The sequence below is a fragment of the Petromyzon marinus genome, chromosome 37 (genome assembly GCF_048934315.1).
Source record: "Petromyzon marinus isolate PM22_M1 ecotype Great Lakes invasive population chromosome 37, UKy_Petmar_22M1.pri1.0, whole genome shotgun sequence".
Lineage (NCBI taxonomy): Eukaryota > Metazoa > Chordata > Hyperoartia > Petromyzontiformes > Petromyzontidae > Petromyzon > Petromyzon marinus.
The window spans coordinates 22087261-22101710 of NC_133703.1; the positions used below are offsets into that span (position 1 = coordinate 22087261).

General features: G+C 46.3%; 1 protein-coding gene across 1 annotated transcript in view; it reads right to left on the minus strand.

Moving 5' to 3' along the window:
• Window positions 1-9881, minus strand: part of CAPN15 (calpain 15) — a 37369-nt gene extending 27488 nt beyond the window's left edge. The window contains exons 1-2 of the mRNA XM_032967106.2: window positions 9576-9881; window positions 1793-3599 (exon numbers count right to left, since the gene is read on the minus strand). Of these exons, the coding sequence (XP_032822997.2) occupies window positions 1793-3599; window positions 9576-9829 (2061 nt within the window). The 5' untranslated portion in view covers window positions 9830-9881. The remainder of the gene's footprint in view (window positions 1-1792; window positions 3600-9575) is intronic.
• Between the last annotated feature and the right edge of the window lie 4569 nt (window positions 9882-14450).

The window sequence follows — 14450 nt, forward strand, 5'->3', positions numbered from 1 at the left end:
AATATGCAGTAATTTGTTTGCCTGGATTCAACTTCTGCTTTAAAAGGGACGCATTCTTGTTTAATTATAAGAATGTACAATCCACTGATAGATACAGTGCCTATTAGTGAAATAGGGGTGAGAATTTACCAGGACTGGTTCTGATATTTCCCCACTCGCGTTAACTATTTCTGGGAATCGAACTCAGTTTGACAGGTTCATAGGGCAATGTACGAACCCCGATGCCACTGCTCTGCCCCATGCATTTTGTTTACAGGCGTTTAATTTAAAATGTAAAACCTCATGAGAATATTCTTGATGAGTATAAAATCACTCTTTGGGTCGATAAAGTCACGTAGATAAGATATAAAATCATATCAACTGTAAAAACAACATGACGACTGAATAAAAAAAAATAATCAACATGAAGGAAATGCAGCGAAAAGAGTAATGGACCAATACATGAACTGGAAATGAAAGCGACACCTGGGGAGACATGACTCGATTTGACACATCGCACGTCGCCTTACGGGCAGCCGATATGAACCGGGACACCATTAAAGGGGGAAATGAAAGAGCCACTGAGAAATGTTGTTCAATCGCCAATGACACACAATGACCCAGAAAGTCCATAAACCACAAGTGATGTTTCTTACCTAATACTGAAAACCACGAATATTTTCACCCCACCTCATTAAATCATGCTGGAGACGACAAAAAAAAACCCAGTAGTTCCCAAACCTTTCTGTGGCCCTGGACCACTGTCAAACCCTCAAAACCTTTTCACAGACTTCCACGCAAAAAAAAACCACATGGGTGTTGTGAAAAAATAATATCCGCAACCGTGCCACGGTTCACTTCCCACGGCGTTGCACGTCACCAGTGGCCTGCAGACCACACGTCGGGTACTGCTTTACGCAATACAAACACGCGCATACATTTATTATTTTATACATGAATATCTGTGTGGCGTATTGCAAATGCACCATGACAGGGCCGGCCGCGCCGAGTTTACGAGCACCCTAGGCATCGCTGAAAAATCTGTGGGGGGAAATAGTGGCGGGGGGGGGGCGTCACCTCTAAAATGCATTTTTGTGCAACTCTTTCCGCAAATATTTTCCCGCCCCAGGCAACCCGCTTATGTCGCCCCACGCTTATGCTGCCACCACATCCAGCAGCAGATAAGAGGTCTGGCTCCAATGTATTGAATAACTGAAAATGTACACTCACATTAATAAATAAATAGCTGTGCTGTTGTATATACTGAAAAAAAGATCCATCATATTGGACACGGGTAACCATTATGACAATCATGAACTGCCTTTTTAACTTGGGCATAGTATATCAGCCAATCTGGACTGTAAGACAGAAATAATCTTTCCACCTTTCATGATAGAATGGTGAAATGCTCATGATACAGCAATGCGTTGGACTCATGAGTTTCTCGTCCACGATGGGATGTGATGCATGTAGAACTTCTTTCGAACCATACGTAGCAAACCACGGTTGTTAAAAATCTAAATTATTTCCCACCTGTAGTAATAGGTGGAGCCGTGGTGCAGTGGTTAGCACGCTCCCCGAGTTTGATTCCCGGCCACGGCTAACATGAGCGACGAGAGATATATTGTCCGATTATTTAAATTGTTACTTACATTCTCAAAAGGACTCAAATTTAGATGTTGTGTTACATTTATCAAGATCATTCAGAAATGTTGACCGCGGTTGAAAATTTAGTGAAAGTGACCGATGTTAATGAGTTTCCCCCAGTGTAGTATACACGATGGTGAATGGCATTTGTTGCGAGCAGTCTCACCTCTTTGGATGCTTGAACGATGTTTTCACGAAGCTCTTCTGCTGTCTTCTCATCGCTGTTCCTCTGAGCATTTATGTTAATACTTTCTCTTCTCTGTAATTTGTGCATACTCTTCATCTGTGGTTTAAGCTTAGGGTTGCTGCATGCTTCACAAACCTTATCCTTGACATCGTTATGCAGTGTACAAACACTGCAAACCCAAGCACCAGGGTTGCTCCGATCTGACTGACAGATTGCACAGACAGTATCAATGGCCTTGTTATGATAGGTGCACTGCTTGCAAATCCAGCCAGTTTTTCCAACAGATGGAGGTTGCTGCAACCCTTGCAATTTGGATGCTTTACATGCGGCACACTCAAGATTCTTCAATGAATTCACCAATGTGCACTGTGAACAGGTCCACACGAGAAAATGTGGGCTTGGGGAAGAGGTGTGCTTATGCTTAATTAAATTGGCAGTCGAACCAATGGCTTCGCTACTCCTTGGCACGTCATTGGCTGCTACAGAATTTGGGCGATTCCTGTTTCCAGAGACTTTTCCACCGCTGGAATTGGATGCGGACACAAACAATTTTGGGGGCTTTGAACCCTCGGGTGTGCACTGCTTGGCCGGTTCTTCCCTTCGAACTCCTTTTGGCTGCGGCTCGGGAAGGACATCAAACCTCCTGACAAGTGCAGGACGCTCCACCGGACTTTCAGAATCGAAACTCCTGCTCGTCGACACAACTTCTCCTCCTTCTGCGGTGAGAACAGGCGTCGGAGATTCTCTCTCGGCTTCTCCAACGTTGCCCGCAATCGGGACGCTCTCTGGATACGGGTGAGCATATGCCGAGCAGTTGCTGCAGTCTCCATTTTGCGTCGACGCCTCGGGAATTCCTGTCCTGCAGTTCACGCATTTTAACTGACCGAAATTGCTCGGCGATATGGAGGTGAAAAATGCCGCCAACTCGTCAGGCTTACACTTTACATTGCTATTGATGCAGCTCCTCAGTGCTGCATGAGATGGGCGATGGTGGGCGTTGTGTGGACGCATCTCTTTGCGCATCTTGGGAAAATTAAGAGAGCTGGGAGACTGTGCACTGCTAAATTCCATCATCCGGTCTAAGGCCTCTGGCTCATCACCTTGGTCACTCACTTCAACATCGGTGTTTTGTACTAATCTATGCCCTGCACCTTGTCTAGAATGTGGGTTTATGACATTGGGAACTGCGACATTGATTTCAGATACAGTGGGACTGATTATTGGTAGAGATACTTTTTCAGGGGCGCCACAGGCATTACACGCTTTATCCGCTATATTGTTCTCTAGAGTGCAACACCTGCAGACCCACGTTGTTTTAGGAATCTCACTGGCGACTGAAGGAAGACCGGTTCCCAAACTCGGTAGAACCGTGTTATTATTTTCAGGCAGTGTATCAGTCTGCATTCCACAGATACCATCGGCAGTGTCCCTTGACACGTCTGTCTTTTGTTCGGGAGGTTGGGCTTCTTTTTCCGATGTCCTAGCTACTTGTGCCAACTCACTGGCTGTAGAGAAAAGCGTCCGTGAATTCTGGCAGGCTTGACAATGCGTTACCGTATGCGCATTCTGCTGGCCACCACACGCTTGACAATTCAAAGTTTTTTCGACTGCGACCAAGGACCCACTGTTCACAGAAAGCCCATTGCTCAGCCTCAGAATGTTCTCTAGATTGCACTCCATGCGAGGGCTCTCGCAAATGGAGCAGCGGCTGAGCCCCTCTGGGTTGAGCAGAGTGCAGCGTTTGCATGACCACTGGCCGCTGCTGCCCATGTCTTCGTCATCCGCCCTGCAGCGAAAAGCAGAGGTCAACCAACACAGCACCACCATCACATTTCATCTGAACAACGGCGTGCTGGTGAAAACTGATAGACGATGAATTGAACTCATGAACCGACTGATGCAGATAAAATTTCGTTAAATAATACGTAAACAGTCTCTCACAGGTTAAAACTATTTTAAATGAACTATGTCCCCACGTCCTATGCTGATGGCAATCATCCTTAACAATTTTATCTGAAAAACCTTTTTTCAACACAACTGGGATATTATAACTTCAAGTAGGATGAATGTCCTTTTTCATTTTAAGCAAGATTTATCATCCCTGAAGAATAATTCTCAATTATGAATATATATTAAATATGCATGTAAAGCATACATTCACACAACGACAGACTAACCATAACCACGCAATCACACTTGCATACCAAATCTCTCAAATATGCAGTACATAATACACGTTGCTACACATGAAAAGCACGTCATTATACATTAACTTGCACACACACGGGCACGCATACATTAAACATGTTAATACACGCAGAAAGACACATGCGTACGCTGCAACACAGCCTTGAAAATGCTATGAGTACGCGCCAAAATGAATGCCTGCCTTGAACAGATGCCAGAACTATGACCTCCACAAAAATATATGAATGCCCTGGCAGATAATGAAAGACACAACACGAACATCTGTTACTATTTGAACGTGCAACTAATTTGTCCGATTCAAACAGATAAAGAGAGGTTAATTGTTGTAATATCGCAACATTTATAAAAAACAATTCTGAATGAATCCATAAGCAGGGCATGTTTATACTTTAGCGCTGGGTCTCCACACTTCTATAATGACTTAAATTCACAAGCGAACAATCAACATTCTACATTTTGTCGGAAAGATGCATGGATGACATGTACCACTGCATATGCCATGCGTGTGTCGTCTTAAAACAACATCTTGAGACGCCTAAGGCTCTCCTTCTGGGCAAATAACGCTCGAAGAAGGGAGACTGGCAGCACATTTTTGGAGGGTTCTCCCCAATACTCTTCGATAAGTTGCTTTGGGTAGTTGCTTTGGTTTGTCATTCAGAATCAATAGTGAGAACCCTACATACACACATGGGTGTGGTGTTCACCAACTTGCAGCGACCCATAGTTCTGAAATAATACAAGTCTGAAGGTAATTGTGTTCTTCATTTTCTTAAAACAATTATTGTCCATACTGTGGCGTTGTGATCCAACTTCCTCATGTCTGAGCATGAGCGCCGGCTTGCTGCTCTTTGTGTCTCGCGTTGATCGATTTTCGCATGCCACCACTTTTCCCGCACCTCTGATTGGCACGGTTGGCTACTTAACGGTGCAAAAGCAGTTCAACATACAGAATCAGAATCGTTATTTAGACTGAGGCAAAATCGCCCAGCAGACTTTGCTATTGTGTAAAAAAAATATTTTTAAGTGGGAATTTACTACAAATCACAAGTAGAGGTCAAGAGCCTCCAATTTTATGTAAACCTACACATTCGACATACATAACGTGTTGGCAAAAGAAAATCAGAATATAAACACCCAATTCCACGACTAAAATATAAATCAGCTGTGCCACTTGAGGTGGTTCGAGCACCTGGCGAGGATGACCCCCCCCCCCCCCCGGATAGACTCTCCCTGGTACCGGGGGGCACGTCCCACCTGGCGAAGACCCCGGGGCCGGCCCAGGACACGCTGGCGGGACTATGTCGCTCGGCTGGCCTGGGAACGCCTGGGAACGCCTGGGAATTCCCCAGGAAGAGCTAGAGTCTTTGTATAGTAGTGTATAGTGTAGTGTATAGCGTAGTTGTGTATAGAGTAGTGTATAGCAGTTTAGTGCCAGAGTCTGTCGCCAGGGAAAGGGAGGTCCTACTCAAAATGCTGCCGCCGACAAGCAGAATGAGAAACGAACGAATGATGTAAATCCATCACAAGCTATGGCTTAGAATAACAGTGAATAACTGTTGCATTTACAGGAACACCGTGACATCCGTGGCGTTAGAACTTAAGTTTTTTTTGTACTGACGAGCATCTTATCTGCGAGTCTCAGGGATAGATAAAAATATATATATACATGAAGCGTAAACCAACTGGGAAATGAAAGAACTGAAGAACATCATGGATGGGCATGACAATAGCACTAATGAAATTCATACATTTCATATAAGTTGCTATTAAGTCTAGTGATGGGATTTAGATAGGTAGATAGAATGTATTTCTTTCAGCAGAAAGGGCCCAATAAACTGTTTGGCTATATTTCACAGACCTCCTGCAATTTAAAAGTATGTTGTTATACAGTGCAAATCTTCAGTTACAATATAAAGGAACGTCAAAACCCCTGAGAAACCTTTCCAGTGAGTAGTACGCATCAAACAATTAAAATAATGTACTCAGAATTTACGTCGTAAAATTTCATTGAAATTTCATTGAAATTTTACTCAAAAACCGACAAACGTTGTATGTAACAAAGGCCCTGGAAAACTGCGATTTTTAAAAAAATTCTTTACTCAGCAGAGCTGAAGTTACACCACCGTTTGCATATCTCTCTCTCTGCATAACCACAAACAATAATCTTGTTTTCCCCCAGGTCGCTGTCGAAATACCCGGACGAAGGCGCTTTGTGCAATGCCCAACAGCTGCTTACAGATGCAACACAATAGGCATGATAAAGACCCCCATGAGACACGTGGATTTTGTGTATTTGTTACAAAAGGGGCATTGGTTACGTCAGATACTAGAACACATTTTCTGTTAAAAGGTTTTACATGTTCACTCAGGTTTCCCTTGAAAAAGTAAGACTTCTGGTCTCAATGGATCTCTTAATAATTCACAGCCCTTTTTAAATCCACTGTTGGATAATGGCCTCCCCCCCCACCCCCATACCGCGTTGGTCATTAGTGTTTGGCCATACTTCACCATGCTAGTCAGGGGGCAGGGGTTTGCTGAAGGAGGTTTATACCTGGACCATTTCAGATATCACTCGCCACTTATGTTAAGCCATCGCAGTGCGCAAACCACCGCACCATCTTTGGCCCAGCCTACATCGTTGACATGCTGCACCCATGTCCCCTCAAGGTCCCTAAGAGCTGGGCATGCTGCAGATCTTCTCTGCATTCCCAGGTCGAGAATTCGGTCTGTGGGTGACCAAGCTTGGTCCCGTGTAGCCCCCCCAGGAACGCACTTCCACGAGATATCAGGGATCTCTCCGAGTCTGTGGACATTTTGAAAATGCGCTCTAAATCCTATTTATACACTTATGCCTATTAAGATTTTAGTTCATTTAGTCAATTATTTTTTGTAATGTATTTATAATATTATTTTAATGCCGAGTGTCTGCTGCTGCTGTCCTGTAAAAGCACGATATTAATGTAAGTATTAATACTACCGTTGCTCCAGCAGCAATGGGCTTTTACCTCGCTAGTGTGTTACATAAAGTTAGTATTGTTGTTATGCTGGGCCAGTGCTAACAATGCCACAACACCAATGGCGTTAACAAGGGTACCGCATCAGGGCCACCCGGGGCACATTTCGCAAATAATTGTTCCATTTACTCGCAAAGATTCAGTGCTGCTTGTACATTTTCCCGAGATAATGATCCACCCAATAAAATAGTTTTCATTAAATGCAATATTTTTACATTACATCGGCCATTAATATCTTTTATGACCACAGATCCAATTTCAGTAAAATTGTTTGCCAGTACTGTACATCGTTCATGCCCTGCGGCTGTTACCTGGCAAAACTATCGCAAACGCCACCGAGGCGAAACGCACATTTATAACCAACTAGCTGTTACTACCCGGCTTAGCCCGGGACTTGGATCCACCACGCGCGGCCGTCTTTGTCTCCCCAGTGGCGATGTTCACACACCACAGCAGTTACTCGTTTGAGGCTGAGTCGACCTAGGGGAGGCCCAGGAGCGGGAATCGAACTCGGGTCGCCGAGTTCGTAGCGCGGCGTAGCGCTAACCACTACACTACAATGCGTTACGCTTCCACACACACACACAGACACACACAGACACACACACAGACACACACACAGACAACGCTAACCACTACACCACAATGCGTTACGCTTCCACACACACAGACACACACAGACACACAGACAACGCTAACCACTACACTACAATGCGTTACGCTTCCACACACACAGACACACACACAGACAACGCTAACCGCTACACCACAATGCGTTACGCTTCCACGTGCGCGGGTCACGTGACAGATTTGACGTCACAGCTCACTTGCCGTGCAAAAAATATATCAATTTTTTGGTGTATTTTTATAATTTTTGCATGGTGTACAGTCTGGAAAGTACCCACATGGCAAATTTCAAGTTTGCTGCATGTCGGGAAGTACGCTAAACATTTTGAACAGACACACATTCGCAACTTTGCCTTTTATATATATGGAGATGATAGCCATACATGATACCAGTAACACAAACACGTTGACGAATACACAAAGACCAGTAGTGTACTTGACACGCATGATCACTTGTTTATACACACACATAATGACATCGCTAATACATAGGGGCATCAGTAATACACATAAACACATTACAGCTGGTAACACACACACACGGGCATCTAAGATGTATTAAACACACACACAGTATTCTTCAGCAATACACACACGCGTACTGGCAATAGAAATAATCACACACACACGGTCAACATCTTCCTGCATGAAATACACAGATATAGTGAGGTCAGCAATTGATTTGACAGTACCACACGATACACTTAGCAACACTACCAATACATCAAACCTACATTTAACTTTAACACACACACACAAACTGATATCCATAATGCGTTGTTATTATTAAAAAGGTTCCACCAATAATAAAACCACTTGACAATAACGCAGTACACAAATACCTCGAATACAAACTTGAACACCTCTCACAGACATGTACACACATCTAATACGCGTACAGATACCACAGACAACATCTCTGTACACACACTAACACACAATTGAGAACTAAGATGACTCATACTGTATTGCACAACGCCTTCGTTTATCACGATATTGGAGGATCTCTAACAGAGACAATACAACCCGCATACAGTACACATTAGTATAATAAACATCACACGTCCATGTGCAATATATTAGCATACTGTACACATCCAACACATTTATATTAAACATTAGAAGATATCTAATACATATATCTTCAAGGTATACTTAGCCTGGCCAACTGTAACACTAGGTAAACACGGTTTGTGTTCCTGGGTAGTAAGTGTTATTTTCTAATTGCTTAGGACTCTATAAATTATATAAAATTGATATTATTCCCCACAAACTTAGCTTTTGTGAGCAGCACTTTACGTGAAGGAATTACACAAATGCGCACCACGTTTTCTCATTGAAAATAGGTAAATATTAAAATATCCCTGTCCTGCTCACAAAAACAAAAGTTTCGTGTGGAATAATAATAAGTCAGTTTATATAATTTAGAGTCCTAAGCAATTAGAAAATAACACTTACTACCCAGGAACAGAACAATAGGAACAGAACAATAGTGTTACATATTATTATTACAATAGTGTTACATATTATTATACCTACGCAGAGAGCAGCCGATGCTTGCCCCTAAAGAGTTTGGCGCGTCAAACAAGGCGCTCGTGCCAGGCTAGGTGCACCTCGAGTCCCCGTAGAGCCCCAACACACTGTTGGGTCACGTGGTGCCGACAGCGGCGACGTTGAACTCCGCACCGCGCCAGGTGCTCGTTTGAGGCCGAGGCGACCTGGAGGGAGCCCAGACCCGGGTCAGATCATCACCGCCCGTCGACCGTCGCTGGCCGTGAGCGGGAGTCGAACTCGGGTCGCCGGGTTAAGGGCGCTACAACCACGACAGCCAACCGCGGGTGCCATCACCACGGCCCACGTGTGCCAGGCTAGGTGCACCCACAAGTCACCACCCATCAACCCGCCTCGCTCACCTCGCCTGACGAGGCCTCGCCGCCCGCCGCTTGCGCCGCACGGTGCCCGTGGACGACACGAAGAAGGCGGAGTCGCCGAGCACGCGGTGATGCTGCGGCTGCGGCGGCGGCTGCGGCGGCTGCTGCTGCTGCGTCTCCGCCTCGCTGCCACGACTCCTCTCGCCGCTCGCGCGACCGCCGCCTGGGTCCGCGATCCCCGAGTCCGCCACCACCGCCGCCTCCTCCTCCACGAGAGACGACGCCGAGGAGCCCATAGTGGCGCGAGGCCACCCAGCCCCCGACGGTGCACGCCGCCGCCTACCACGTGACCCAGCAAGGGGGGAGGGGGTGATAATGACCCCGCCCCGCTCGCTCCCTCCCACCCCGCTCGCCCCCCACCCCGCTCGCCCCCCCCACCCCGCTCGCCCCCCCCCCGCCCCGCTCGCTCCCTCCCACCCCGCTCGCCCCCCCCCATCCCGCTCGCCCCCCCATCCCGCTCGGCCCCCCCCCACCCCGCTCGCCCCCCCACCCCGCTCGGCCCCCCCCGCTCGGCCCCCCCCGCTCTGCCCCCACCCCGCTCGGCCCCCACCCCGCTCGGCCCCCCCCGCTCGCCCCCCCGCTCGCCCCCCCGCTCGCCCCCCCACCCCCACTCGCCTCCCCCCGCTCGCCCCCACCCCCGCCCCGCTCGCCCCCCCGCTCGCCCCCCCACCCCCACTCGCCTCCCCCCGCTCGCCCCCACCCCCGCCCCGCTCGCCCCCCCGCTCGCCCCCCCACCCCCACTCGCCTCCCCCCGCTCGCCCCCACCCCCACCCCGCTCGCCCCGATGATCAAAGCGTTGTGCAACCACGTGATCGGAGGTAAACCACGGCGTGTACGTGAAGTGGGGACTGAACCCCCCACCACCACAGCAGCTGTCAACCCGCTGGGGTTCACCCCCTAGTTGTGTACAGGGACGTTGAGTTTTCAGTTCCATACGGCGTACAGCCGTTTCAATACTGGCAACAACAACATCAAAATTGTTGTGTATTTGTTTGTGTTTCTCCCTTGTGGTGGGACTTTATTAGGATGAACGTTGAGATTTATAAGGGCACGGGGTGATCAATAAGGTCTGAATTGGTCTGTAATAAGGTAGAGCACTGATAAGGGGTTGACAGGTAACGTGTACGGTCCACAATATGAGGCTCGTGAAGGACGCTGCTGCTGCTGGGCAGTTGGAGGCAGTCGCCCTCCAACAACAACGGAGGGCAGAGGAGCGACGCTCACAACAACGAGCGGAGCGCCGGGCGGATAAAGTGAAGCAAGTTGGCACAGTAGGGGGCACAGCTGGTGTGCATCTGTCGGTCATCTCAGTCAGCCGACCCATGGCACCTGCTGGGTCTGTCCCGAGACCTCATCCTGTCAGCAGCGAGCCTTCGACGCTTCACGCGGCCTCAAAGTGCACCTAGCCTGGCACAGGCGCCGTGACGACTTCACTTAGTTGTGAATGGCGGCTGTTGTTTTTGGCCCACAGTCGTTTTTGGGTTAGGTCGCGTAAATGTAATTGTGTCGTTAAACCCGCCACCACCCGACCACACAGCTAATTAGTAAGGTTTAGTTGCGTGAACAAAGGTCGCCAATTCCTTACTGGTTCAGCCACACACCGGTTGCGTGTTGGAAAGTAAATCCCGTAACATTTACAATTCAAGTACGACGTTTCGGCAATAATTACAACTAGCTTCATCAGGCGGACAGCCACAACTCTGGCTGTCCGGTGTGCTGAACTAGTAACGAATTGGCGTGTTTTGTTTACGTGATAAGCCTTACTAATTGGTGGTGGCGGGTTTAACGACACATTCATATTTACACGATCTCTTATGGACAATATTGGTCGCGAAAGCCTACGTGTTAAACTGTACTGTACAGTGTTTCAGAATAAATGAGAATATGCATTTATAAAGCTTTTTTTCACAGATGTCCAGTATGGAAAAACGGGGTCAGAACGTTACAACAAAAAATAATACAAAAACCACGATAAGGATTGCAAAATACAGTATAGCAAAGGTAACCAAATCGCGTAAAAAAATGCAACTAAAACTCTACAATTTTTTTTTTATCTTAACAGGTACAGCCCACTGAACTATTCGCTTAGTTTTCAGAAGCGATCTGCCCACAAATGACAGCTCAACGAAGTGGCTTTTGTGTAAATGTAAAGTGCACACATTGGAAAATAAAAAAAAGAAATGTTCCGGTCCATGTGCGACAGTGACTCTTGTCTCGCTAACGAACGCGTTGGGAGCCAGTTTTGTTGTGGCTGTGGTCACAGCCCAGAATAGACCGTGGAACGTCACGACTCTTTGGCCGATTCACATACAGTCGCACAGGAAGAAGGATGTATCGTTGTCTTCCTCGCAGCGATACACTCCGCTAACCCTTGACGCAATAATTTGGCTCAACCACGTTCAAAGTAACATTGTATCTTTTGCTCCGCAACCAGTGTTCTTCATTGCAAGGCCCGCGAGCCACTGGTGGCCTTCAGTGCGGCCCCCGATAAAAAACACACAATGTGCAAGCACCCCATTGTGCTGCTGTCAAACCCCAATGGTTTCAAGTCTGTGGCGGCCCTCGCGCTGATGATGTATTGTGAGCGAAAGTGGCCCTCCTCTGGAAATTAGTGAAGAACACCGCTCTACATCCACGTCCGCCAGAGGAAGAGGTCACGTAATTGAAGGGTCACGTTAGAATACGTCCTGTGACAAAGTGAATCAGGCCAAAGCCCCTGTAGTTTATTTGTTTCAAGTTGATTTTGTTTAATCAGGCGAGTGAACCTAAGAGACCAGAATCGTCCCATTTGCAAGAGTGATCACACAGAATATATATTTTTTATCAAAATATTTATTTATACTGGAGAAACCCGATGAGCTATGAAGCTCTTTGCACAGATGTCAAGTCTGGGTGGGTAAGAACGTTACAACAAACAGTACAAAAACACGACAGGAGTGAAAAGTACAAGAAAGCTAAACACATCACCCAAACTCAAACAAATACAACACTAAACCATCCCTATCCTACCAGGCAAATCCCAAATCGGTATTCACTTATTTTCCAAAAGCGACTTGGCCACAAATGATAGCTCAACAAAGTGGCTTATCATTTGGACATTTCCCGCAGCAAATTAATATAAATTGTCTAAACGCATATTCTTGGGCTTTTCGGTAAAATCACGTAGATAGGTTCAAAGAAAATAACAAAAAAATATACGACGTTTCGATCGCAACACAAGCGGTCGTCTTTCCTGAATTTTTTTGTTATTTTCTTTGAACCTATTTACGTGATTTTACCAAAACCCCCAAGAATGTGAATTCCTGCAGTCACGAAAGCTTTAAGTCAATGTCTAAACGCATGTTTCTAAACGTGGAGGGAAAACCCGACCAGGTATCCAGATACTGTATCTTCTTCTTGCATATGGCAACATTCAGCAGATACTACTGCAGGTACACCGCAGGTATTTACTATACAATCCATACTTTGGTTTGCATGGCCACAATCGTACACACCGCTTCTTAAATTTGACACGACGGCCAGAGTTGATGTTGCAATGAGTTCGATGGGTGACACACACCAGTGTCTTGGAGCAATGTCAATGCCAAGGGTGACTGCGCTCACTGCAGTCACCCGGGGGACGAGCCAAACGTTGACCTTAAGAGTCTTTGGCTGTAAGAAATGTCCACGTGATAAGCAACTTCGTTGAGCGAGCATTTGTTAGGCAATTCGCTTCTGAAAGAGAAGCGAAATCGCTCAGTGGGCTTTACCTGTGGTAATAATTGTTTTTTTTATTTGTGTTTATATTTTTTGTAAGTTATTTGTTTACCTTTCTTATACTTTGCACTCCTATCGTGTTTTTACACGCTTTTATTTTACTCACGCTCTGTTGTCGTATCCTCAAATCTTGTAACTCAATTTTAACCCACTTCCCAATGTGGTATCGACTGCAAACTTGGTAGACATGTCATACTGATGACAAAACGATATTCCATCATAAAAAAATGTTTTTTTTTAATTCTTTTTTAATATTATGTTTCTATACTCGTAGGTGACTTTACCCAATAGAACCAAAGAGTATGGATCCTAGCAGTCACGAAAGCTTTAAATTTAGAATTATGTTTCTACTTGGGTCTAATTGTCCACGCTCAACTCACGTTGGCTTAAATCACCACGGCCCCTTCCGCTATGGCAAGCTTCGAAGGCCACTTCTTGGAGTCGTGGAGGTCTTCCATTACGAGTAGGGTACATTTCATTAAAGCGTGTTTTTAAAAAAAGTATTTTTAAATATTACTAATTTTATTGACTGTTGTAACTTTCTGACCAAGTGCCCCCTACTGGAACTTCTGTTACAAAGAGCTTGTATCGCTCATCGGGATCCATCCCCCAGTATAAAGATTCGGAACTGGGACTGGTGATGATGCTGCTGTGACACGAGGAGGGGGTGAGCGTTGAGGCTTACGGTCCATAGGGGCCGTCCATATATGACGTCACGCGATTTTGGACGATTTTTAACCCCCCCCCCCAAGTCACACGGCGTCACAAAAAGTCAGACCCCTCCTAAAATATGACGTCACAAAGCTCTTGCCACCCCCCCCAAAAAAATATATAAAACATGCTTCAAATCGCTCTAAACTATTGTCATTGTAGTGCGTATTTAATGTGGCGCTGCACTCTGATGTTGTAGGAGAAAACATTCATTAAAAAGTCTATTTAATTAAGTAGAACGTGTTGTCCATATTTATTTAAAGTTGCGCATTTTGATGTGACGTCACATTTCTCAAACCCCCTCCCCCCTCGTCGCACATCGTCACAAATATCTGCCCCCGCCCCCGCCCCCACTCCCCCTAGTTGCGTGACGTCATTTATGGACGGCCC